This window comes from Lycorma delicatula, chromosome 8, assembly GCF_047948215.1.
Source record: "Lycorma delicatula isolate Av1 chromosome 8, ASM4794821v1, whole genome shotgun sequence".
Taxonomy (NCBI): Eukaryota; Metazoa; Arthropoda; class Insecta; order Hemiptera; family Fulgoridae; genus Lycorma; species Lycorma delicatula.
The window spans coordinates 71,909,225-71,935,342 of record NC_134462.1 but is presented as its reverse complement, the minus strand read 5'-3'; the positions used below and the strand labels follow the sequence as shown (position 1 = coordinate 71,935,342).

The 26,118-nt window shown below is 31.0% G+C and overlaps 1 protein-coding gene across 1 annotated transcript in view; it reads right to left on the bottom strand.

The window, feature by feature from the left end:
- The window catches only part of Dhc16F (Dynein heavy chain at 16F), a 149,275-nt gene that overhangs the window by 57,680 nt on the left and 65,477 nt on the right, over positions 1-26,118 (bottom strand). Inside the window, exons 21-30 of the mRNA XM_075373265.1 lie at positions 24,948-25,085; positions 22,244-22,495; positions 19,452-19,675; positions 10,804-11,015; positions 10,360-10,615; positions 6,133-6,325; positions 5,015-5,238; positions 3,493-3,745; positions 2,472-2,662; positions 413-585 (exon numbers count right to left, since the gene is read on the bottom strand). Of these exons, the coding sequence (XP_075229380.1) occupies positions 413-585; positions 2,472-2,662; positions 3,493-3,745; positions 5,015-5,238; positions 6,133-6,325; positions 10,360-10,615; positions 10,804-11,015; positions 19,452-19,675; positions 22,244-22,495; positions 24,948-25,085 (2,116 nt within the window). The remainder of the gene's footprint in view (positions 1-412; positions 586-2,471; positions 2,663-3,492; positions 3,746-5,014; positions 5,239-6,132; positions 6,326-10,359; positions 10,616-10,803; positions 11,016-19,451; positions 19,676-22,243; positions 22,496-24,947; positions 25,086-26,118) is intronic.

The following is a 26,118-nucleotide window of genomic DNA, read 5'->3' as shown; positions in this document are numbered from 1 at the left end:
CTCATTACATATCAATTTGAGAAAAAGGTGGAAGCTGACAACAAATGTAAATATCTTTCACCATTGAGCATTTCAGGTAAAATACAGTATACAATATTTCAACTCGATACAATTAACCCCATTCATGATTAGTGCGTCAATTTTTTATAAATTTTACAACTGTTCACAAAAATATAAAAAAAGAAAACAAAGAAAGTGAAATGGTTCACATTTGTTGTACTCTTAAATTGTTAATGAAATTATGAACTTCCAATAAATTATGAAATAGTACCAGTTCCAATTTTCTTTAAAAAAAATTGCACCTCACATACACGCAAATCTATCTTACCATAATTTAGATCTAGCCTAACAATTAAAAATATTGCAAAGAAGATTCTTTTATTTCTAAATTTTAATAAAAAAATAATAATACCAGAATTTAAAATATTATTAATATCCTCAAGAAATTCTTCGACAACAATCTGCGTATCTACAAATAAAAATACAGTATCTATTTTGTTAGCACCAGCATTGAAATATAATTTTCTTAAATCTTCATGAAATGAATTGTAATCATAAGAACGAGTCAACTCAATCTGAAAACATCTAAATAAAAAAAATAAAAAATAATTTGCAATAAGAAACACTGCACAAAACTTTAAAATTCTAAAAATTGTTATTTTATCCTAAAAGAAACTATGAAAATAAATATAATGCAATAGCCCTTAAAATGCATTAAACTCTTAAATGCAGTTAACTCTTACAAGGTAAGAATTTGATTAACTTATCCTACTGTGTTAAAAATTGCTAATTGTTAGATCAAGATACTTGATAAGATTGAAAGTAGACATACAAAATAAGACATACGTAAAATATTTCCTACAAACTATTCAAAATTTATTTAATATTTCACAATTTGTATAATGTTTGTGGTCAAATACGTTTTTGTGAGCTGCTTATTCATGTGATGTTAGCAAGTTTACACTACTTTTAGAAACAACTAGTCTTTAATAGAGCCTATACTTGTTAGCACACCTACATTGAATGACAGAAAGGTAGTTTTTATTTTACAATAACCTATTTACCTATACTCTCAATTTTTTTTATTATTTATTGGTAATTAAATGTTTATTATTGTTAAATTTTGACAATTGTTTTTTTTGTATATATTGTCTACTGAAGATTCATTATAACCATTATATTTAGCAATTTGTTTTATAATATCTATTTCTTTATTTAATTTATTATTTCTATTATACTTTTGTGTAATTGATTTCTCTTATAACCATATTTGTATATGTATCTATGTATGGTGATTTTGTTGGTTGTGGGTTTCCTATGTACTGAAGTTATGAATTGATTATTTTTTTCCCTATTATCTATTATCCCTACAAACATCTAAGTAATTTATTTTCCTATTTTTATCAATTTCAAAAGTAAATTTCAATTCATTATGGTAAGAATTTAACTTATTCAAAATTATTAAATGTTCATTATATATAGCAGGATTATAGACCACAAAAATATCAACATACCTAGTCCAAAGTAAATATAATGTTTATACTCTTTAGTTGATAATATATACAACAAAAATAACGCACAAAATTGATAATGTATATTTAAAATTTAAAATATGTATATACTAATATTTTTGAAAACATAAGGGTTTAAGATAAAAATTTATTTAAACCTGCATACCAGACAAAAATACCATTTAATAATAAACATTTAAAAAATAATATACATACTGCTTCATATGATTTACACAATTGGTGTGGTGTTTATAAAATAAAGTACTGTGGTGTTTATAAAGTACAATGATTGTGATTTGTGATTTACTCGAATGCTTCTCGAGACAGCGCTTTTGCTTGGATTATGGAATAAGGTAGGTATCATCCTATTTTATTTTTTAAATATTACATTTTTATGGCCATATTTATTTTTTAAATATTATATTTTTATGGCCATTTTATTTTTCAAAATTACATTTTTATGGCCATATTTTCATTAATTAAGTGGATTAAGAAAGTCCAGACTACTTTACTAGGTATTTATTCAAAGTTATTTTTCTTTTATAAACAATGGTTAGAATTAAGGGAGCTAAGGAGCCTGAGGATTTCAAGGAGTCCCTCTTGAATTTACTAATATTTTTATTTCTTGTCAAAGATATACATTTTAAAAACACCACACTGGATATTACAATACTTTAATTTCATTAATGAGCTGTGTTAAGGAGGAGTCTAGGGTTCCTAATGATCAAGGAAGTTAAAAAAAAGTCATCACTAAGGTTTTAAGGTTTAGCACCTGAAAAATTAGGTGCCAAAACTTTAGGTATCAATATCTATTACTGTACACATAATAAATCCCTTTATTTTTATAAACAAGTACTAAAAAGAGGTAAAAAATAATTACTACAAATGTGATGACTGTCAAATGTAAATTTTGCAGACAATGAAATGAACACATAATATTACGAACAGATATATTCTTACTTGTATCCATTTACATGAGATGAAAGCCTTGTAATATTCTGTTTACCCATGCCTCCGACACCTACCAACAATCCATTACCCCTTTCTGCTCTCAATATACGACTAATACGTATTGCATGTTCAACTGCATCCATGAACAATATCAGTTTCATTTCCTTTGCTGTTAAAAGGTTATAGTCCAATAAAAATTCCTAAAAAAAGAAAAAATTCATGTATTTATCACATACCAGCCTATCAATCAATTCTGCTAAACTCAACAACAGTTAAGAGCTGTCATCATTATCATTGGTTAACTGAAGTTATTTTCTCTGAGGTAATGATGTTAATTGTAAAACACAGCCAGTTCTTAAAGTGAAGACTGTAAAAGTGTCACTTGTGGGGGCTGGATATATCATTTGCATTTAGTAGGCTTCGAATGTTGATTTGCAATAATATTATTACTTAAGTGAAGAAAGCAATGATAATTTATCATCTTCCTGATAAGCTTGCCAAGAAATTTTACTATTTTTAAGAATATCAATGTTGTTTTTGGTCATAATAAATTACAAGGAATCTTTACATTTACATGTATAAAAATTTATTGGAATAAATTTCAAATGCTTCTATAGTTACAATTAATATTTTTACTTGTTAATATTACCAGATTTTATGAAACTCCGTTAATTGAATAAAATTTATAAACAAATGACTAATAAATATATCAGTATAATAAAGGCAATATTATTTTTTGCAATTAATAAGGAAAGAAAAATAGAGATATTTAAATTTACCAAATGCTGCTCAGGAATTATTTTTTATTGACAGTAAAATGGTTAAACAATGCATCTGAAGAGATTTAAATTGAAAGATAATTTTACTTCTTAAATATGTGTTTGTTGATTACGTACACCAATAATAAACGATGATGTGCAAATAAAATTGACAATTTCTTTAAATTATAATTCTAGCTAGTCACATTACTAACATAATAAATTGATTTTTTTTTTCAGGAAAAAAATTATGAACTATACAACACACTTACATATAGCACTTGTTTTAATTTTTCAAGATCTTTCATTTCTTCATAGATTCTTTCTTCTTTGGCAACTGGTTTACCAAAATCTCCAAACAATAACATTGGAGGATCTTTAATTATTTGTTCAGCAGGAAGTAATATAACAGGTGTACCAAATATTCTTTGGCAAATTTCATTCATTAAACGGTAGAAATATGATTTATCTTCTAAATTTATTAATCTGTCATGAAAAACTCTTAAACATTCATGATAAAATAACCTGAAAACAGAAGCATTTAAATTTTAAGTACACTAACAGTAAATCATAAATCATAACTGAATTAGAGATAGAAGAACAATTGCTAACATTTACAGGAACCAAACTGCAACAGTATTAATTGAAGAATATAAGAAAGAAGTCAGTATTAAAAAAGGGAGTCCGCCAAGGATGTTCCCTATTCCCACTGCTTTTTAGTCTTTATATAACTAGCTGTTAATGATGTTAAAGAACAATTTAGATCCTAGTTGAAAGTAAAATAGAATTAGAAGAAACAATGAACGGCATGGATGAAGTCCTACGCAAGAACTACCACATGAAAATAAATAAGTACGAAACGAAAGTAATGAAATGTAGAAATAATGTACATGGACCTTTGAATATAAAAATAGGAAGAGAAAAAATTATGGAGGAAGAAGAATTTTGTAATTTGGGAAGTAGAATTACTAAAGATGGACAAAGCAGGAGCGATATAAAATGCCAAATAGCACAGGCGAAACAAACTTGCAGACAGAAATATAATTTGTTTACATCAAAAATTAATGTAAACGTCAGGAAAAGATTTTTGAAAGTATATGTTTGGAGCATAGCTTTATATGGAAGTGAAACTTGGACGATCAGAGTACCTGAGAAGAGAAGATTAGAAGCTTTTAAAATGGGATGCTATAGGAGAATGTAAAAAATCAGATAAGTGGATAAACCGGCGAATGGAGAGGTGTTGCGGCAAATTGATGAAGAAAGCAGCATTTGGAAAAATATAGCTAGAAGAAGAAGACTTATAGGCTACATCTTAAGGCATCCTGGAATAGTCGCTTTGATATCGAAGGAACAGGTAGATGGGAAAAATTGTGCAGACAGGCAACATTTAGAATATGTAAAACAAATTGTTAGGGATGTAGAAGTAGGGGGTATTTATACTGAAAGTAAACAACTGGCATTAGATAGGGAATTTTGGAGGGCTGCATCAAACCAATCAAATGACTGAAGACAAAAAAACACTGAAATACTATTTTTTAATATGAATATTTATGGGAGGATATTCTCAAGATTAACAATTTTCAAATGAAACCTTTTATGCTAATATAAATTACAACAATATTTTATAACAAGTTGTTATCAATTTGGTTTTACAATGTTTTTTCTGAAAGCAATATTTATCACATCTACAAGTGATGTTAGTACATGCCCATTACCTGGATGAAACCAGATACTCTTGTTAGTATAAAATTAACTTATGGAAGTAAAATAAACATATGAGTACTTTAAGTATACCTTTGAATTTCTAGTACTTCTCTCATTGTACCAGAATCAGCTTGAAGAACACCTTGAATACACTTCGATAAATCCCTCAAATTAAATACATAATGCGATTTAGCTGGAGTTGGAAGCAAATCAATAGCAATTCGCTGATATATATCAACTGCAGCATTGACAATTTGACCAGCAATATCACTAATCTGACGTGAAAAGTCTGACAGAAAACCTTTCATTATTGCCTGGAACATTTTTTAATTTATAAATATAATAATTACTAAAGTATACCTGTTTTTAATTTATTCTCTTAACTAATTACTGCATTGTGCACTAAATGACACACGTATCAGTATTTTCAACAATTAGAAAGATTCAGGTCATGAAAAATATTGTTTTGATATTTTGTTGATGAAATTGGAATGAGGGGTGGAAAACAGCAAAAGACAATGCAATTCTTCACACTAGTAACAAAACACATATAAAACTGGTGTTTAATATGCAACTTCTCTCTGATGTGCAAAAGGTCCTTTATTTCTTAAATAAAAGCTGTAGGTGAAGTTTATTTTGGCTTAATTCAACAGTGTGTTTACTTTCTTCTAACAGTGTAACAAAGTTGGTTTCAGCAGGTTGGGTCACTTGTCTCAAATAAAACAAAAGCTATGTTGCAAGTATGTGGGCTGGGGTACAAGTATATCCTATAGGGATATTTATAAAATGTATTTTTCAGAAAAATTATATAATTTACTAAAAACTGGTATCAAAAGTAAATTTCAAACCTAGCCGTGAATGAGCATAATGGAAAAATGTCTTATAAAATCTGTAATAAATATCATCTAGGTTAGAAGAAGTAATTTTTAACATATGTTGTAAAATTAAAAGTATATATGATCTGAAAACTTTTCTAATTTTAGTGTTATATAATGAAAAATAGTTTAAATAAAGATCAACAAAATTCAGATTGCATTCTTTTTTCAAAACATTCTTTTCTCCTTTTATAAAAAGTATATTTACTATTTTATAATTTCTAAGAGTCCTCGTTATTTTTAAGCAATATCTTCTAAATGTAGTAAGTAATTACTGTGATATTTTACATAAAATGTTATACAAGCTAAAATTACAAATATGAAAATGCTCACCCCAAAGATGACTTTTAAAGTAGATTCATTTGGTGAAGGTATGAGTAACATACCAAAATGTCGCACAAATCGAGGTGTTAATGGATTTCGTCCACCACCAGGAGGAGCACATGCTGCACATACTACAACATCATTTATTTCTTTCCAAAATAATTTATCTCTGTCATATAAACCTTTAAAATCCAAATATTGCCTAAAAAAAAAAAAAAAAAAAAAAAAAATATCAAGACTTATTACAAATGTATTGAAGATAAAAATTTAAAACTGATGCTCTTTTTCTGACACTTGAGTACAAAACATTTTATTAAAGTACTGGCAGACCCGGCAATGCTTTGCGCTATTGGTAGATTTGAGTATATATATATATATATATATATATATACACAGATTAAATTAACACAATTGAAAATTTAATAAAGCATTAACAAAATGAACATTACAGAACTTCACAAAATTTTAAACTATCCCTTTTATCATTTTCATTTTTATCACATTCACTTTCCCCAATTTTTCCACTTTCCCCTGTCCCTTTCCTTCCCCCATTTCTCTTTCCCTTATTTTCCTTTCTTTTTCCCCCGTTTCACCTTTTCTTATTTCTCCTTTCCCATTTCAATTTCTTTTTCCCCATTTTTCCCTATTTTCCTTTTCTGATTTTTCTCTTTCTCCCTTTTCCCTGCATGTAAATTGGTCCAGTAGTTTTTAGACTATAGCGGACACACATATTGTAACATTGAAATGGAACATTTACATTTTTATTTATATAGATTAATTATAATACTTGTATCATTGGAGTTTCTCTGGGTACTAATTTTTATCTTTTAATCAGATGTGAAGACTTATTATCCTTACTATTATGATTTTAAGACAAAAGATAATATAACTCCAATGATTTTAATCATCGGGGTTTTTCATAAAACACCTCTACTGACATTTTTATTGTCTTCTACCAGTTTTCTTAACCAAAAATCTCATATTATTTCTAACTTTTCTTACTAACTCCTATTTCATCTTCATTTAGTCATTTTTTATAGACTGTTCAACCAATTATGTTTTACATAATCCATTGCATAAACCTTCTGCAATGAAAGATTTTATCAATTGCATAATACCATCTCTGATTAGATATATTTATCTTATACATCTTTCTCATATACTTTATTTTAGTAAAAATATTTTTCACTGGATGGTTGTCTCTTTTAAAAGCTTGCCATTTCATAATTTTTTTCATTCAATTGCACAGTGATAGCTGCAGTTTTGATATTTCTATCAGTAATAAAAGTCATCAGAATTATCACTGTCTTTTTAGATTCCTGGCACGTTGTTTAAACTTACATTTTAGTATTGTTGTGTATTGCTCCCATTTTTTATTAGTTGGTTTTTAGACAACAAAAAAGGGTGTTGTAAATGTATATTAGATAAAAAATTTATTTAAAATTCTTTAACAATATGAAAGTGATAAGTTATTTAGAAATAAAATAAAAAAGACAAAAGTTAATATTTTTTTTTTTTGTCGTCAGTCATTTGACTGGTTTGATGCAGCTCTCCAAGATTCCCTATCTAGTGCTAGTCGTTTCATTTCAGTATACCCTCTACATCCTACATCCCTAACAATTTGTTTTACATATTCCAAACTTGGCCTGCCTACACAATTTTTTCCTTCTACCTGTCCTTCCAATATTAAAGCGACTATTCCAGGATGCCTTAGTATGTGGCATATAAGCCTGTCTCTTCTTTTATTTTTCCAAATGCTTCTTTCTTCATCTATTTGCCGCAATACCTCTTCATTTGTCACTTTATCCACCCATCTGATTTTTAACATTCTCCTTTAGCACCACATTTCAAAAGCTTCTTATCTTTTTTTCTCAGATACTAAGATTGTCCAATCTTCATTTCCATATAAAGCGACACTCCAAACATATACTTTCAACAATTTTTTCCTGACATTTAAATTAATTTTTGATATAAACAAATTATATTTCTTACTTGAAGGCTCGTTTCGCTTGTGCTATTCGGCATTTTACATCGCTCCTGCTTCGTCCATCTTTAGTAATTCTACTTCCCAAATAACAAAATTCTTCTACCTCCATAATCTTTTCTCCTCCTATTTTCACATTCAGTTATCTTTGTTATTTCTACGACATTTCTTTACTTTTGTTTTGTTCTTGTTTATTTTCATGCGATAGTTCTTGCGTAGGACTTCATCTTCTATGCCGTTCATTGTTTCTTCTAAATCCTTTTTACTCTCGGCTAGAATTACTATATCATCATTAAATCGTAGCATCTTTATCTGTTCACCTTGTACTGTTACTACGAATCTAAATTGTTCTTTAACATCATTAACTGCTAGTTCCATGTAAAGATTAAAAAGTAACGGAGATAGGGAACATCCTTGTCGGACTCCCTTTCTTATTACGGCTTCTTTCTTATGTTTCTTCAATTATTACTGTTGCTGTTTGGTTCCTGTACATGTTAGCAATTGTTCTTCTATCTCTGTATTTGAACCCTAATTTTTTTTAAAATGCTGAACATTTTATTCCAGTCTACGTTATCGAATGCCTTTTCTAGGTCTATAAACGCCAAGTATGTTGGTTTGTTTTTCTTTAATCTTCCTTCTACTATTAATCTGAGGCCTAAAATCGCTTCCCTTGTCCCTATACTTTTCCTGAAACCAAATTGGTCTTCTCCTAACACTTCTTCCACTCTCCTCTCAATTCTTCTGTATAGAATTCTAGTTAAGATTTTTGATGCATGACTAGTTAAACTAATTGTTCTGTATTCTTCACATTTATCTGCCCCTGCTTTCTTTGGTATCATGACTGTAACACTTTTTTTGAAGTCTGATGGAACTTTGCCTTTTTCATAAATATTACACACCAGTTTGTATAATCTATCAATCGCTTCCTCACCTGCACTGCACAGTAATTCTACAGGTATTCCGTCTATTCCAGGAGCCTTTCTGCCATTTAAATCTTTTAATGCTCTCTTAAATTCAGATCTCAGTATTGTTTCTCCCATTTCATCCTCCTCAACTTCCTCTTCTTCCTCTATAACACCCATTTTCTAATTCATTTTCTCCGTATAACTCTTCAATATATTCCACCCATCTATCGACTTTACCTTTCGTATTATATATTGGTGTACCATCTTTGTTTAATACATTATTAGATTTTAATTTATGTACCCCAAAATTTTCCTTAACTTTCCTGTATGCTCCGTCTATTTTACCAATGTTCATTTCTCTTTTTACTTCTGAACCCTTTTCTTTAATCCATCAGCTGCAATATATCGTCTGAAACCCAAGGTTTTCTACCAGTTCTCTTTATTCCGCCTAAGTTCGCTTCTGCTGATTTAAGAATTTCCTTTTTAACATTCTCCCATTCTTCTTCTACATTTTTTACCTTATCTTTTTTACTTAGACCTCTTGCGATGTCCTCCTCAAAAATCTTTTTTACCTCCTCTTCCTCAAGCTTCTCTAAATTCCTCTGATTCATCTGACACCTTTTCTTCAGGTTTTTAAACCCCAATCTACATTTCATTATCACCAAATTATGGTCGCTATCAATGTCTGCTCCAGGGTAAGTTTTGCAGTCAACGAGTTGATTTCTAAATCTTTGCTTAACATGATATAATCTATCTGATACCTTGCAGTATCGCCTGGCTTTTTCCAAGTGTATATTCTTCTATTATGATTTTTAAATTGGGTGTTGGCAATTACTAAATTATACTTCGTAGTAGGTTAATAATATGGTTAAGTTAATAATATGAATGATTTATTAAATAAGTTTAGAAATTATACTACAACTTCAACACCATATAATAACACTTCTGTAAGACGTTTTATAAATGTCATGATTTCCAGCAAGAATTGATACTTTTTGTCATTATTACTTATTTTTATTATTTTAAGCATAAGGGGAAAAACATAAATATATTATAAACATATTGTAAAAAATAAGAAAAAAACATTGTTTTAATAAGAAAATAATTAATATAGGAATTTTAATATTCTTCTTCACTTCTACTCATACCTAAGAACCTGCTGCTTTTCAGGAATCAGTTGGCTTAGATATGGCTAAGGCTAGCCTTAGCCATACCTGAGCCAACTACTGAAGCAACTATTAAATACGTTTCCAACAAATTAAGGTATGCAAGCTAAGCTCCCAAGAAATCTATAAATCACAAGTTTTCACTAGTCATAAAAAAACATTACAAAAAAAAATTGATTACCTCAGTAATTCTATTGGAGGTTGTGCACCATATGTTTCCAATTTAGGCATATTTACATCATCAATAAATAAGACAACTTTCTTTCCTGCAGGTGCACCAAGTGTTGTCTTTTTCTTCTTTTCAAGTTTTGATTCAAGAATTTCTTGAGTTCGAAACGAACTAGTCTGAGCAGAAAAGTTAAGTGTCACAGGAACCCATTTACCAGATTCCTGCAAATGATTTATAACTGTTTTTGCCACAACAGACTTTCCTACACCTATAAAGAGAATAATAAATTATAAGTAATGGTGAGAGAACTTTTCAAGAAGAGTAGTATTTTCCACACATTCAATGAGCAGATTAAGAAATTCCTAATACATCAACAAATATCAAATCTACTGATAACTTTTTATTATACCATAAAATATTATAAAGTAATAGAACGTTATTTATAAAATGACTTACCAGTAATTCCAGTATACATTACAGGATGATTAACAGATAATAATTTCTCCATAATAAAACCAAATCGCACAGTATCAATAGTTGGTACAAGCATTTCAAAAAATGGAATTTCTGGATTGTACTTAAATGGTGGTACTATTCGAATCCAAGGCTCCAAAACCTTATCTTTTGTATTGAAATATAATAACCAAAAATCAGAATTAGGAGTAAGACTGTAAAATAAGATTCAAAAATAAAATCACATTTATAAGTAATGTTAATTTATTTTAAAAAATGTCAATGTCCAGGATAGAAAATAACTTAAAATAAATTTAATTTCTTAATAGTTTCTAAGAAAAAACTTTTATTTCTTTATTGAAAAAGAAAAGATCCAAAGTTGAGGATTTAATGTAGAAATCCCAACAGCATAATTATAGACTGAAATTTCTACATACATCGGTATAAAAATTATATTAAAGAAAATAGATGTAAATTAATAAGTTAGAGCAAATAGTACAGTAATAATTGTAAAAGTAACAAACATTGCCCACAAATTGGTAACAAACAATTGCATTTGCAGGCATCTGTTATAGTGGTAATCAACTGGCTGATTATTTCAACAACCTTTCAGAAGTTTGTTTCTCAATCCCATCACAGTAGAGGAACCCTTTGTTAAAGTTATACCTCTCTATTACAGTTTTTCTATACAGGCCATGGTGTCAACACTTGATTGTACTTTTTAAAAATTACATTTTCTTAGCATATAACGGTTAATTTTAATTTCACCAACTTAAAAGTATCAAAAGATTTTATGTCCTGATTCATATACAGTCGGTGGAAAAAACAAACAAAAACAGAATTAAGAGCTTACATACCTATCTATGTCTTGCTTTACACAACCATGTAACACTAATAAAATATTTTAATCATACAGAATGATTCAAAAAGGGCTTCAACGACTTTAAAAGAATATAAAAGTTTATTAAGATAACGTAAAGATAACGTTAAGGTCTCATTTCATAGAAAAACACAAAGTTTGTCACCCAACATTCAGTTGGCTTCCAACTGTAATGCGACATACATGGTTTGATGTGGCTGTCATTTGTAATGTGATGACATCCCAGATGAAGTCAATTTCATTCCAGACTGTAGGCAAGTCAGGTTTTTTTTTAGTTACCTCTGCAACTGCAGCATTAATTCAAAGTCTTAGCTCAACAAGATCAGCAAGCAAAGGTGGTATTATAAACCCAATCTTTAATGATACTCCACTAGAAAAAATCGACAGGGGTCAAATCTGGAGAGCGAGGTGGCCATGCAATTAGACCTTCACGACTAATCCACAAACTTGGGATAGTATGAAAGAAATTTTGGACTTATACATGGCAGTGAGGTGGGTGCCTAATTTTGCTGTGTTTAGAGCACAAAAAACATTGACTTTACAGCTACCATTAATGTGCTACAAATAAGGGTTTTTACTAACTCTGAAGTGAAATGTTGACTCATCACTGTATTGTTGTCTACAAATGTATCGCTGTCTGCAATTCTATTCAACATTTCCACACAAAACTCAGCCAAGTAACTTTGTCGTCATCTGTAATGTAATGTAATGTGTTGTAATGTGTTGTAATGTAATGTAATGTAATGTGTTGAACCATGGTTAGTTTGTATTAGTTAAAGTGCAATGTTGAGTTGATTTCTTGCAAAGCTTTCTTAGAGTTGGTCCACAGCAGCTTCAGGGACACATGGGCAGTCTGGTGATTTTGTATGTTTAACAAAATAACCTGTTTCAATAAAAGTTTTGTGCCAAGAGTAAATTGTATGCCTACTAGAAATCTTCCTAACTGTACTGTATGATAATTATATTGGACTGTAATTGCCAACTGCAAACTATGAAACCAAAACAAACAGAAAGCAAGTTTCACACCAGTAAATATATCCGTTTTTAACAATACTGGTGGCTGAATTTAGTGTTAATGAACTATGAGAGTAAAAAACCCAAAAACTTGATGTGTTTTGCTATGAAAGAGACCTCAACTGAATCTGTAAGTTAGCTAAATAAATCTTTATATGCTTTTACATTTCTGAAGTCCTTTTTGAATCACCCGGTATTAATTCGTAAATATTTTTAGGTTGATGTAGATAACTTTTTTTTTTGTAATATCAAATGTCAATAGTGAAATTGACATGATAATGCTCATTATAAATTTATTTTTTATTTATTTTACTTTGTCTACTAAGGAATACATTAGTAGAATCATCTACTAAGGCATACCTCTGTCAGAAAATAATTATGCTGAAAAAATGACCACAACCATCTAGAATAATCTAATGGTTACATACTTGTAGAAATGAATTTGGTGATATTATTGAAATGGTAGAATTAAGTTTTTTCTTTTGAGAATGAAAAATAATGCACAAACATACTACAGCAGAGGTCTTTTTAATGAAGTATTCGCTCATTTCATGAATTAAATAAGATAATTCTTACATGAAAAATTTATTGGTAAATGGATCGGAAGTAGAGAGCCAGTAGTAAACTGATCACCTAAATCACCAGATCTTATGGGGAGTCAAGAGATGAACTGATTGCCCACAATCTCAATGCTGCTGCCCTCATCAAGGAGCATGAAAAGATATTAGGTTTTTGCAACAGAAAATTTAAGGAAATGAGTTGAAAGTGCATAAATGCCAATGGAGTTATTTTTGGACATTTATTGTAATTAATATGTTATAAACCATAGTGAGTATTTTTTTTCAAGTAAAGGTATAATAGTTTTTCAAGTGCCTAAATTTATTGCACTACAAGCAGCTGTTTTTAATTATTACAAATTCCTAACATTTTTTTGTTTTGTTTTTAATAATAAAAGCTGATTTTTTGTTTGTTTTTAATAACCTCAATTACATCAACTATCACAGAATTAATTTCTCTACAAGTTTTTATAATAAAATTTATACACTTATTAGACATTTAATAACCAACTATTACAGAATTAAATCTCTACATGTTTTGATAATAAGATTTATGTACTTAGAAAGGTTATTGTACTTCAAAACTAAACAAAAATTCTTTCTTGTCATTGAATTTTTCTGTTTTATTGGTTTTATTTTTATTTATTTATTTTTTTGAGGGTGAAAAACGTTTTTGCATTATCGCCCAGATCAAACATAATGTGATCATTAAAAATTTAAAAACAAAACTAAAAGCTAAAACTAGATTAAAATTAAAGTATAAAAAACTAATATCACTAAAAACTTAAACTAATATCACATACAAGGGAAAAATAAAAAGCTAAATTATAAAAACTAATACTTAAAGCTAATACCACAGATAAGATATGACTAAAACTTAAAACTATTATTCATGTAAATTTTACATTACTAATGTCATTCAATTTCAGAATCTTAACAGTAATAAATTTATTTAAAATGAGAAACTAAAATATAAAAAATGAAACAAAATCTGTAACAGGTGTAAAGGGCCCTTTCACGAATAACAAAGGTAACTTTTTAAAAAAATTTAATAAAAAATACAAATACTTCAACCAGATAAATATTACATATAACTTATCTACAAACTGCTTGTCATTGCCTAGGATACAACAAAAGTTTCTAGATAATTTAAATTTGCGATGTTAGGCCACATAACATATGCAATCCAACAGGATGTGGCACACAGTTAAATGGCAGTCCCATCTTATGCATAGTGGTGCATTTTCTGCTGACATCAGGTACCAAGTAAGTGGATCTTGTATGTCCTATCCACAATTGGCAGAGGACCACTTCCTCTCAGCAAATTTTCCAGTGGGAGGAGTCCTATGGCAACACAGCATCTTTGATATAGTGAAGTTTGTTGTCTACTGTGGCAATCCAGTGGTCTTGCCACTTGTCTGCGCGAAGTGTGAGTTTTACACAGTTAATAAAGTCAGATGTAGTAACACGGGTAGTGAAAAGGGGTTGACTACATGCATCTTTAGCAGCAGAATCTGCACATTCATTACTCTAAATCCCTGCATGGCTATAGGGATCCAGTGGAAACTCACTTGTGTTGTGATGATTCAACTCAGCGATTGTGTTGTAGATTTTGATGACGATAGGATATCTGGAATAAAGGTTTTCTAAGGCTTGGAGAGAGTCCCTGCAAATTGCAAATAAGGATATTTTGGTACTTAGGGTGAATGATATTCAGAGCCTTATTTATAACATATAGTTCAGCAGTAAATACACTCGTGATACAGGTAGACCAATCATATAAGTTTTATCATTCACAACAATAGAACAACCAACCAATGGTATCATTGTGTTTCGATCCATCAGTGTATACTACTGCATCTCGGTTTATCTTGGAGAGGATGAATTAAAACATTTGTTGGAAGACAATAGATGGTGTTGATTCTTTATTGTATATCATCAAACATAAAATTTGGAAAATAGGTGTGTCAACATTTATAAGGTGCAGTAGACGACTGGTACGAACACCTGCAGGTGCAGTACAACATGGATGATTTTCATACCTTCCTAAATTAGGATTCCCAAGGTGATTGGGAATCACCTGAGTCAAATGCCAGGTGATTGGTGATTTGACTGTCCTTTGAGACGGGCAAAATAAGATGCTAAAAGCTGGTACCATCTATCCTAAAGTGATGGCTCACTACAATCAACAAGTAAGCTTATGAACAGGGCTTGATCTAAAGGGACCTGTGGCAAGATGAAGGAAAGCATGATGTACACCATCCAGTGTTTTAAGCACGGTATGACAAGAGTAGACAACACAACCATAATCTAAACAGGAAAGAACTAAGGAATAATAAAAACGTATCATACATGACCTATCAGCTCCCCAATTGTTGTTGCTAAGGACTTGCAGCATATCTTAGTTTGGAACATTTTGTTTTTAATTCTCTGATGTGTTTGACACAAGTAAGGTGGCTATCAAAAAATAAACCTAAAGACCTGATATCAGAAGAGATAGTAATTAGTTCTCTGTTGAGAAAAATGTGTGGAATGGAAGGGTCCCGCAGCCAAGAAAAACCTACACTTTTCTTTTCTCAGATGAATACATGAAGCCAGTAACCCTGGACCAAGATTCAAAGCGAGATATAAGCGATCTGTAGTAGTCTCTCTGCTGTGGCTGTTGAACGAGACGTAATATATATAGCAAAATCATCAACAAATAACGAACATGGAACAGGTGGCTGCACATATTTGGTAATACTTTGATGGCTATAGAAATTAAGGTGGCACTCCATTTTCCAAAGTAATGTTATTCGATAGAGAATCTCCAACACAGACACAGAAAGTTCGGTCATTTAAGAAATCCCTGGGGTGTCAAGGGCCTCGACACCCCAGGGATTTCAATAGTATTAAGAATACCATGTCGCCAGGCTTTGTCATACACCTTTCTGATATTGAAGAAGATAGCGACAAGGCGCTGGTGGAGTAGGAAAGCATTTTGAATAGCTGTTTTCAATGACACTAAATGGTCAATGGAAGATCATCCTTGTCGGAGACCATACTGTTTTAGAGATAAAAGGACATGTCTCTCCCATTTAAGTCTGCGGGTTCACCATTCTCTCTATATAAACACTTGTCAAAGAGATAGGGCAGTAGCTTGAGGGGCTTGCATTGTCTTTACCAGGTTTAAGTACCGGTACGACAATGGCTTCTGACCAGAATGAAAGGAAGAGAAGAGAATACACTATTATAAATACACAATAGGTGTTGTAGCTCTGAATTAGGAAGGTGTGAAAGCATACTGAAACGAATGTTGTCAGGTTCAAGGGAGGTATCACTTGAGTTTTTAAGTGCATGTGACAACTCGAATGAAAATGAGTTGTTAATTCACCAACCGAATCAGCAGTGTTTAATGATAGTACTTCCATCTGTAATTTGTATCTCAAATTCATTACTGTATGATGAGGTGAGGGACACCAAAGAGAAACAATCTGCCCAAAATATTTGTCACTGTAGAAGGTGATGTAAGGAATTCTCCTTCATGATTTAGTCCAAGAATGGATTGTTTTGATGATCCACAGACTGTACGAACCTTTTTTCACACAGTAGACATGGGAGTAATGCATGGGATAGTGTCCATGTATTTCCTCCATGACTTCCTCCTATTGTATAAGAATATCTGACGACTTACTGCTCTAGCCTTATGGTACAAATTTAAGTGTTCATTTGTAGGCCTGTGGTTAAATTTGTGCAGTGCTTGTCACCGATTGCTAACATTATTTTGGCAATCAGCATTCCACCAAGGAACAGTATGACATCTTGGGTTTCCTAATGTTTGTGGGATATATCTGTTAGTATATAGCATTGTCAAGTATCACAGATGTAAAAGAGGTAAGTTCATCAAGGGTGTCCGCATCATCATACCGTGATGGGAAGGCTTTATGATAACTGTTCCAATCTGCCTTTTCAACAACCCATCTCCATGGTCTTTTATTCACCTTGAGGTTGACACCAAAAGCTATAATAATTGTGGCCTGTGGTCACTGCCATGAAGATCATTACAAGCAGATCAATTCACCAAACCTACGAGGGAGTAGGTTTGGTGAACACAAGGAGAGGTTGTTTCACAGGGTAAATAGTGATATTTTTCACCAGTCATTGCTCAATAAAAGAGTGTTTTTGAACATATGTTTGTGTGAACATTTTCCTTATTTCAAGCTGTAAAATCAGTTCCCAAATTATTTCCTTTACAACTGAATCACCCTTATTTATATACTTATAAACAGAGAGATTACAAATGAAATTAGTACTTTTATAAATAAAAATTCAGTTTTACAGGCAATATTTTGTTCCTTTGTTGATAACATTAATTACTGGGTCATATATAACCAGTCTTGTAAAATGGACACTATTCCTGTGGAGAAAGCTCTCTGTGCTCAAATCAGCAAAAAACAAATTCCAATACTATCAAACAGTGATGTTTCAATATAAATTATGGTCAATGACCATCAAGGCAATCTATGACTGGAATTATAAATTAGAAAATACAGGGTATCTATGTAAAAAGAAAAGTTCTGGAAGACCTTCCCATGTCAGAAGAAGTTAATCGTGTTTGTACTGTATCAATATAACACAGGTCACTAGGTCAGCAAGTTCTGCAACCAACAGCATTGAAGATTTTGCAGAAATTTTTGAACAAGACACCTTATAAATTAAATGTAATTTTTGCCTGAAGTGAACATGTTTTACACTATTTTCCATGTAAATACATACAAACCGTTCTTTTTTCACAAACACAGAGTAACCAGAGAAAACTATCTCAGCATGTTAAGTGAAGCGATTTGAACAGACAAAAACATGGTGTTAATATGTTGTCCAATAAGAAACCAAGTCTGTATTATAAAAAGCTTCTTATCCCTCCCCTTCCTTAATGGAGGTGTCTTAAAACAACAGTGATGGTAATACTGAGTGGGATAAATTCAATTATCATGCTGATGTCTGCTGGGTGATTGAAGGTATAACACGGAAGACTTATAAATCTGTACATTAAGTAATAACCTCTACATTTGAAAATAATTAATTTCACACACACACACACACACACACACACACACACACACACACACACACACACACACACACACACACATATATATATATATATATATATATGTATATATAAATAATGGGTGGGGCACTGGGTTCTGATGAAAAAGAGAGTGCTGTCATGTGCTGAAGGAACGGAATGGGGAGAAACATTTTTTTCTGCTTTAGGGTGTGGTAGTGAAAGTTTCAGTAGCCGTGAGTACATGGAACATGGAACAACATGTTTATGCACACACTGAAAGTAAGTCGATTATTTCCATGCAACGAAGCTTTTGACCTTAAGTTCAACATACCTCCATTAGGTAAAGTACTCTCACACAATGTTATCTTAGACTAATGTTATCAAATTCCAATCGACTGGCAGTGTTTTAAATGTTTATAAAGGAACAGTGAAGAAAATTGTGAGAAAAAGTGTAAGCCTGACTTCATGTGGAGATTCCTCAAGTCAAGGGGTTTCAACAAGCCTACAACATTACTACAGTTGAAAAATGACATTGAACAAAAAATCTCAGTCATTGGTGTGGACATGTTGCAAAGAGTGGTGTATAGTGTACACAACCATTATCACAGAATGCACTGAAAAGGGCGGTGGCCATTTAAGCAATGTGATCTTCAAAATTTAAGAAATAATGTATTGGTTTAATAAATGTTAACCTTGAATAAGTTTGTGTCAATTTTGTTCATGTCAATAAACCTAATTTATTATTTTTGTAACCTCTATAATGTTCAAGAAATTTTGTTTTGAAGATCTATTTGTTTTTCTTGTATAAATACAATCACAATTACATTTATTTTATCAAATTAAACCCCCAATTAAAATAGCTTCAAAAATTAGCTATACAGCTGTATAGAAACAATAACTGCAGAACTATAAGATTTTTCTAATTGACAATTACTCAAAATTTTGCACTTTTTGTTACTGCTGAAATTTAATAAAAACCTATTAGACCAAAAATCTAAAGTTTTTGTACATTTATAGGTACAAGTTATAAACTGAGATTTATTAAAAATTAAGAAATTAAGGTAAAAACAAAAATGTTTACTATGGTATGAAATGTGACCACCACCTTCAAGATTAAAAATACTTAAAAGAAAAATCCACATTACTCAACTGTGCATCTGGATGTTCCTCGAACTGTTCATTGACAAAATGATCAAATTTTTCTTGAGATTCATCAATTAAGTTTCCACCAAGTGCCCACAGATACGAAAAAATAAATATTTGACAAATCAAAGTTTTCAGTCTACTTTTGTCCAAATTTTTATCTATTACACCAGGTTCAGTTAACAAACTCTCCATCAAACTACATAACATGCTTACTTTACTAATATCAACCTGTAAAAAATAACTCAGTTATAAAATTAGTAAAAATTATACTCCTATGCAACACAATTATAAAAATAATTAATTTTTAATGTTCTATAAATTAAACTGCGCGTTACAACCATACAAGTTTTTCACTATATTAAAAGTACATTTGAATATTTTTACTATTTCATTTATCTAGTAATTTTATTTCAATCTTACCACTGCATTCTACAATAACACAAAATAGTATAATCACAACTGTCAATGAGAACTTGTTCCCAAAATATGTCAACAAAGAGAAAGAAGTTTTAAATCATTTGATTGATTGTTTGAATCATTAGACTGATTTAAATCAAGGAAATGAAAATGTATACTAATTATAATTATGGAATTTAAATTGATTATTCACAAAAAAAAAGTATTTTAGCTTTAAAAACTTGATTTATCCAATAGGCTTTTAAGAAAGTTTACTGAAGTGGTTAGAAATAATTAAAATTTAATTAAGGAAAGAAGAGGACATTTACCTATTATCAGATAATTGATGTACTATTTTACATAGAAAATATTAAATTAACTATTGGAAAAATACCAAAGGTTAATTAAAAATTTACAGAAAATAAGTATAAATTGATTTGTGATTTGCTTCTGTGGGTTGGTTAGAAAATGTTGATACCATGTTATATTTAAAAGCATTCCATAACAGCATCTTGGACCAACAATGCAAAGCTCAATCATTATAACTCCTTAGTAAAGCCAGTAACTCTGTATGGTATAGAGAACTCAGCTTACTCAATCTAGAAAATTTTCTAAAAATCGAAAGAATATTGAGAAGAATCCAAATCCTGCAAACCTTTAAGTAATCCATGAGTCAAAAGAGTGACTTCTATCCTAGTTATAACAACTTCATACCTTTCACCTCAGGTTGACGAACACTGGTGTAATACTAATGTCTTTGCATTAACAGAGTTTGTTTCCAACTGTAGTATACCATTTAACCAGGCAGTTTTTAATAATGAGCTTCTTTGCCACTTTGACAAAGTCTGGCATATAATAACGCTAAGTGAAGGATGTCAAAAACTCAGCCTTTTTTGCTGCAAAATCAACCTCCTCATTTACAGATAATTTACAAAGCTGAAGAAAAAGAGAAGAATTACTATCCATCTTAACGTTTAAATTTTTAATCTACAATGTCACATATTAAAAATACATTTACATGATTACAATGTACTCATTTAGGTACACTACATGATGTGTACATGTAGGTCAGTCAGATAATGTTGTAGATAGTGGTGGATGAAAAGGAAAACAGTCCATCAGCAAAAGCTAAAATAGCCCAAAACCACATATTGCAAAAAGATGCACCTGTGATGTGTCTTACACAGAAGCTAATCTAGTTTTATTCCACATATATGTAGCTCCACCATCTCTATATGTGCATTATGCACTATGTCAATGTGGGTTAAGTTTTTTGTTTAAAAAAATAGCTCTCTTACCTTCTTACAGTAAAATATTTAATATATCCAAAACAAATTAGAAAATACATGTTGAAAAGAATCCTTAGGAAATAACTGATATTTACTTAATAACATACTTAATTTTTAGGAGGTTACGGATTCAAAAACTTTCTCTTGAAATCTGGACACATGGCTTCTAATTGAACATTCCATTCACTGCTTTGTAATAATCAATTTGATGTTTATCTGATGATTCCAGTCTGCAACAGTTTAACCTGGCATTCTTTTGATTTAACATATTTTCTACACTGAAAATCATAATTTTCCAAGCCAGTTAGTTTTCACTTTCATGATAAAATTATTGTACGTACTTTCACTCCTTAAAGTTCTTCAAGGTACTTAACATAGTGCTTTAAGCAAATAAAGTCTATTTCTTATTTTTGTTAACTGTATTTTATCTTCCCCGATTGGACGCAAAGATTGTTTGCTTCAATTCTTTCAGAATTTGAACTCTACATTTTTTGGATTTGGATTCTTTGATTCATAAAAGGAATTCTTGCTTGATTCTAAGAGAGCATCTCAACACCTGTAGATTTTGAATAATTGAAGGCTGAACCACCAAGATCTCCTAACATTACATTTGCACGTCATCCTTGACTGCACAATTACTTCTCACAAATAAATGCAGCATCTCCTTGACTCATTCTGATTGAAGATCAGACAATCAGTGAAAGAGGGGTAGATAGGTATCACTGTACATGTATGGGCTGTACACTGCATGGTGTAATACTTTTTTAAACACCACCTGCATTTTTATAGATTCAGCAATTTTATCAAGTGCATTTGTAATTTTCTGTTTTCGTATGGGGCCTGTCTGTGACAGCCTGATTTCATTTTTTTGCAATGGCCTGATCAGCAATTGCCACCTATGCCACCTATTAAATCTACCACTGGTTGTAGGACACTCAAGAATCTGCTAATTTCTTCTGTTGCAGTGAAACAATGTACTACAGATTATTGCTAACATCTGTTGCAATAAATAATGTTCAACAGAAAATTGCAGTGAAATTATTTGAAAGTATAAGATATTTAAACAACATTATATAATTTTTTTTTAATAGCTTTTAATAACATTATATACCTGATGAATAGCATAAAAGCAATTCTTGTGTATAAAAGAAAGACCATTTTCAACATAATTAGCAAACAGTTCAATGATATATGTCTTGAAATCATTTGAAATACGTAATGTTTCATCAGTTATCTTTTTTAACCAAGTTTTAACATATGGCATGTATTTTAATTCAGCAGGATCAATATAAACCATTCCACAGCGACTAACAGTAGCAGGTGATGCTTGAGCTAAATCCTGTACTTCAAACAACATATGAACCTGCGAATAAAATTGCAATATACATAAATACACAGTCTTATTGTTACAAAATTGGATGTAAATTTACATAAAAATTTTAACACTGTTCATCCTTAATTGTACTCCAGGTATTATGTAAAAATAAATTTAATAGTTACTGATGATTATGTTTTAACTGAAATTAAAAATAAAAATACATTAATTTTTTTTTTTAATTTAATTTGAAAACTCAATGAGTGACAAGATTTCAGCTATAATAATCTTAGGTGGCTCTGTAAATAGAGTACTGAGAAAATGTTACTTATTTAAGTCTTTTTTCATTAAAAGTCTTTGGAGATATTTTTTACAAGCCATTTCATAACAAAATTTTTCCACTTATTTTATAAAATATCTTATCTGTCTATAGTAACCAACTATATATTGATTACCTGGAATAAACTTATTAAACGTCATGATTTCCTTTATAATTTACTGTAACCCAAGATTTTCTTGACCAAAATGTATTAGTAAAAATAAAACGTACATTGTTTTAAAAGCTAAAGAAATATAAAATTTCTTACATCAGAAACAGTATCAGCTAATTGCAATTTCTTCTTTTTTGAGACAAAAGCTTTCACACAAACATTCAACAAGACTGCCAAGTGAACAGAATTACAGAACTTACAGACACAAATGCATTTTCTTCACCAGATAGGTAGCTTTCTGTTCCCTCAAAAAAAGATGGCTGCCCCAACAACAAACTGTGCACATAATGTTAGATTGCAACATCGTCTTTGAATCTTTCTCCTCCTAAAGCTTCTTTCAGCAAACCAAACACGTGGAAATCATATTGTAACAAGACGAACTCATGATTGGTGTTTATTGTGAGTCTAAGCTGCTATATGCAGTTGTGCATTGTTGCGGAGAAAAAGGACGCTGTAAATCAGTTGCCGGCGTCATTTGTTACGTTAAGCAGTCCTGATGTCATTCAACAAACTGACTTAAGCTGCATTTACCATCGTTTATTTGTGCAGTAAATCAAACAGCAACATTGTTTCAGTAATGTTTCATAACACATGTTTTGAGTCCCAAAACACAGCTGCCAAGCATTTCTTGGCCTTGATCATCACCTCACCACTTTGTTCCATAAATTAAGTAAGGCGTAATGCTTTCTGGGATGTAATGGTGGACCCATGTATCGTCAAAGGTCATAATAAGCTCCAAAAATGCCCCTCTCTCCCTTCTTCCTCAAAGCAATTCAGAAGCCACTGAAAGGTGTCTTTCCAGACATTTCTCTGTGCCTCAGTAAGAAGATGTGGAACCCTTCTCAACACTTTGCTGTATCCAAGCGTGCCTGACAACCCACCGGGTTGGTCTAGTGGTGAACATGTCTTCCCAAATCAGCTGATTTGGAAGTTGAGAGTTCCAGTATTCAAGTCCTAGTAAAGGCAGTTACTTTTATACGGATTTGAGTACTAGATCGTAGATACTGGTGTTCTTTGATGGTTGGGTTTCAATTAACCACACATCTCAGGAATGGTCAACTGATACTATATAAGACTACACTTCATTTACACTCATACATATCAATCCTCATTCATCCTCTGAAGTTAATACTTGAACAGTAATTCCAAGAGGCTAAACAGGAAAAAGAAAAAGTGTGTCTGACAACAATGTATGCACTCTCCCAACACTTATGCTTATCTCTAATGCAATTTCAGTGATTGTTATGTGGTGGACACCTTCCACAAGATTATGGACGGTCTGAATATTGACATCATTGAACCTGGTCTGCGGATAATGTTTGTGACTTTTGTTCTCCACTATATCATGGCCACTTTTGAAACAATTGAGTTTTTTTTTTGACATTCAAACTCTGTCTGGAGTAGAGTCAAAATTTTGGAGGATTTGATACCTCGGATTATAGTTTATTGCACAACAGGTGATGGTACCTACTGCTCTAATAATCTGCTACTGACATGGCTACAGACATGGCTGGCTGGTTGCTTCCCTCCACACATATCCACCACCTGCAGTACCCCACCACATTCACTGCTCCTCCTCAGTCTGCGTGGAGAAATTCTGATTTATATTTTAATGACCCTTGTATTATCTATTTTACATTAATTATCCAATGATTTCCTGAATGAGGTGGAATTTAAATGATTCCCAAATGATTATCCAATGATTCCCTGAATGAAAAAAATGGTAGATCAGATTTCATTCAGGGAATTACTGGCTAATTAATGTAAAATAGATAATACGAGGGTCATTCAAATATAAATTAGAATTTTTCCGCGCAAACTGAGTAAAAGTTTTCCATTTTTTTTTCTAATATTAAATTCATTTTTAAACTAATAGTTAAATACGCACCAAACCCAATTTCATCATTTATTCAGAAAAGGTATGTGCTAAATTATAGAAATCTGAATTTTAAAATATTAAAAATTTGTTAAATATAACAAATCTTTTATTATAAAATTGATATACAAACCCATGGCGTTAATTTAATTCTTTCAGAATTAGCTAAGCAAAGCATCTTGTTGTCATCTAAAACTGTATTCATATTTTCAATCCAAACAGCATCAACTGGACCATCACATACAACCCACTGATGCACCTCTTCTGTACACTAAATAAGATATACACAGTATTTTTATCATCTTATAATATATACAGGATAACTAACATCTAGTTTTAGCAAAAATGAAGATTAACTGTGATACCAATGTGGTGCAGTATAAACTCATTCACTAATTTAACTTACCTTCTACAAAAACTACCTTCTGTAATTTATGCAGAAGGTAACAACAAATTACCTTTTTATGATAAACTGGTAATGAAATTTCATGCACATTTATATACAGTAAAATTTAAAACAGTTAAAATAAGGATGATTACAAAAAGATTTCTTGAAATATATAAGCAACGCTGAACAAAATTTACTTTATTACAGAAATATATTAGGAAAGAGAGAAATCTCAATTGAGAATAGCACTGAAAACAAATAGTTCATTGCTACAATAGGATCAAAAACAATGTTGAAATTTGGCAAACCTTTTGGACAGCAAAGATGACTTTTGAACCACTTCACAAAAATTTGGCCAATCAACACAATGCTGCTGAATTTTTTTTATATTGAATGAATTGCTCTTTACAGATTCATCTCAACTGGGCACACAGCGAATCAAGCATACAAAATGAGATGCTGAAAAAGTTACATTAAGAAATTCATTGAAAAAGGACACAAACTTTACAATTCAACTCCTGGTCTTACATAATAATAACAAACATGCTCACGATGACACTAAGTGCATGCCATTATCTCATATACATCTGTATGTATCTTTCATTGAAAAACAAATCACTGTCTGAAGACCCAACCTAATCACTGAGTCTGGCCCCAAATAGCTTACTTTTTCCCAGATAAAGGAAAACTGACAAGAATATTCTGATGATATCAAGAGCATTACGATAACAGTTTCACACACAATTCCACAAAACCAGTTCCAAATCTGTTTTGATTGGTGGACCAAATACTAGGCATTCACAAGCAGCTTCGAAAAGAGTTATGAATGCAAAATTCTTTGCAAAAAAGAATAGTCATTTATTCTTAAAAATTAACAATATCTACCACCAAACTAGACAATGGAACTGATTTTGTA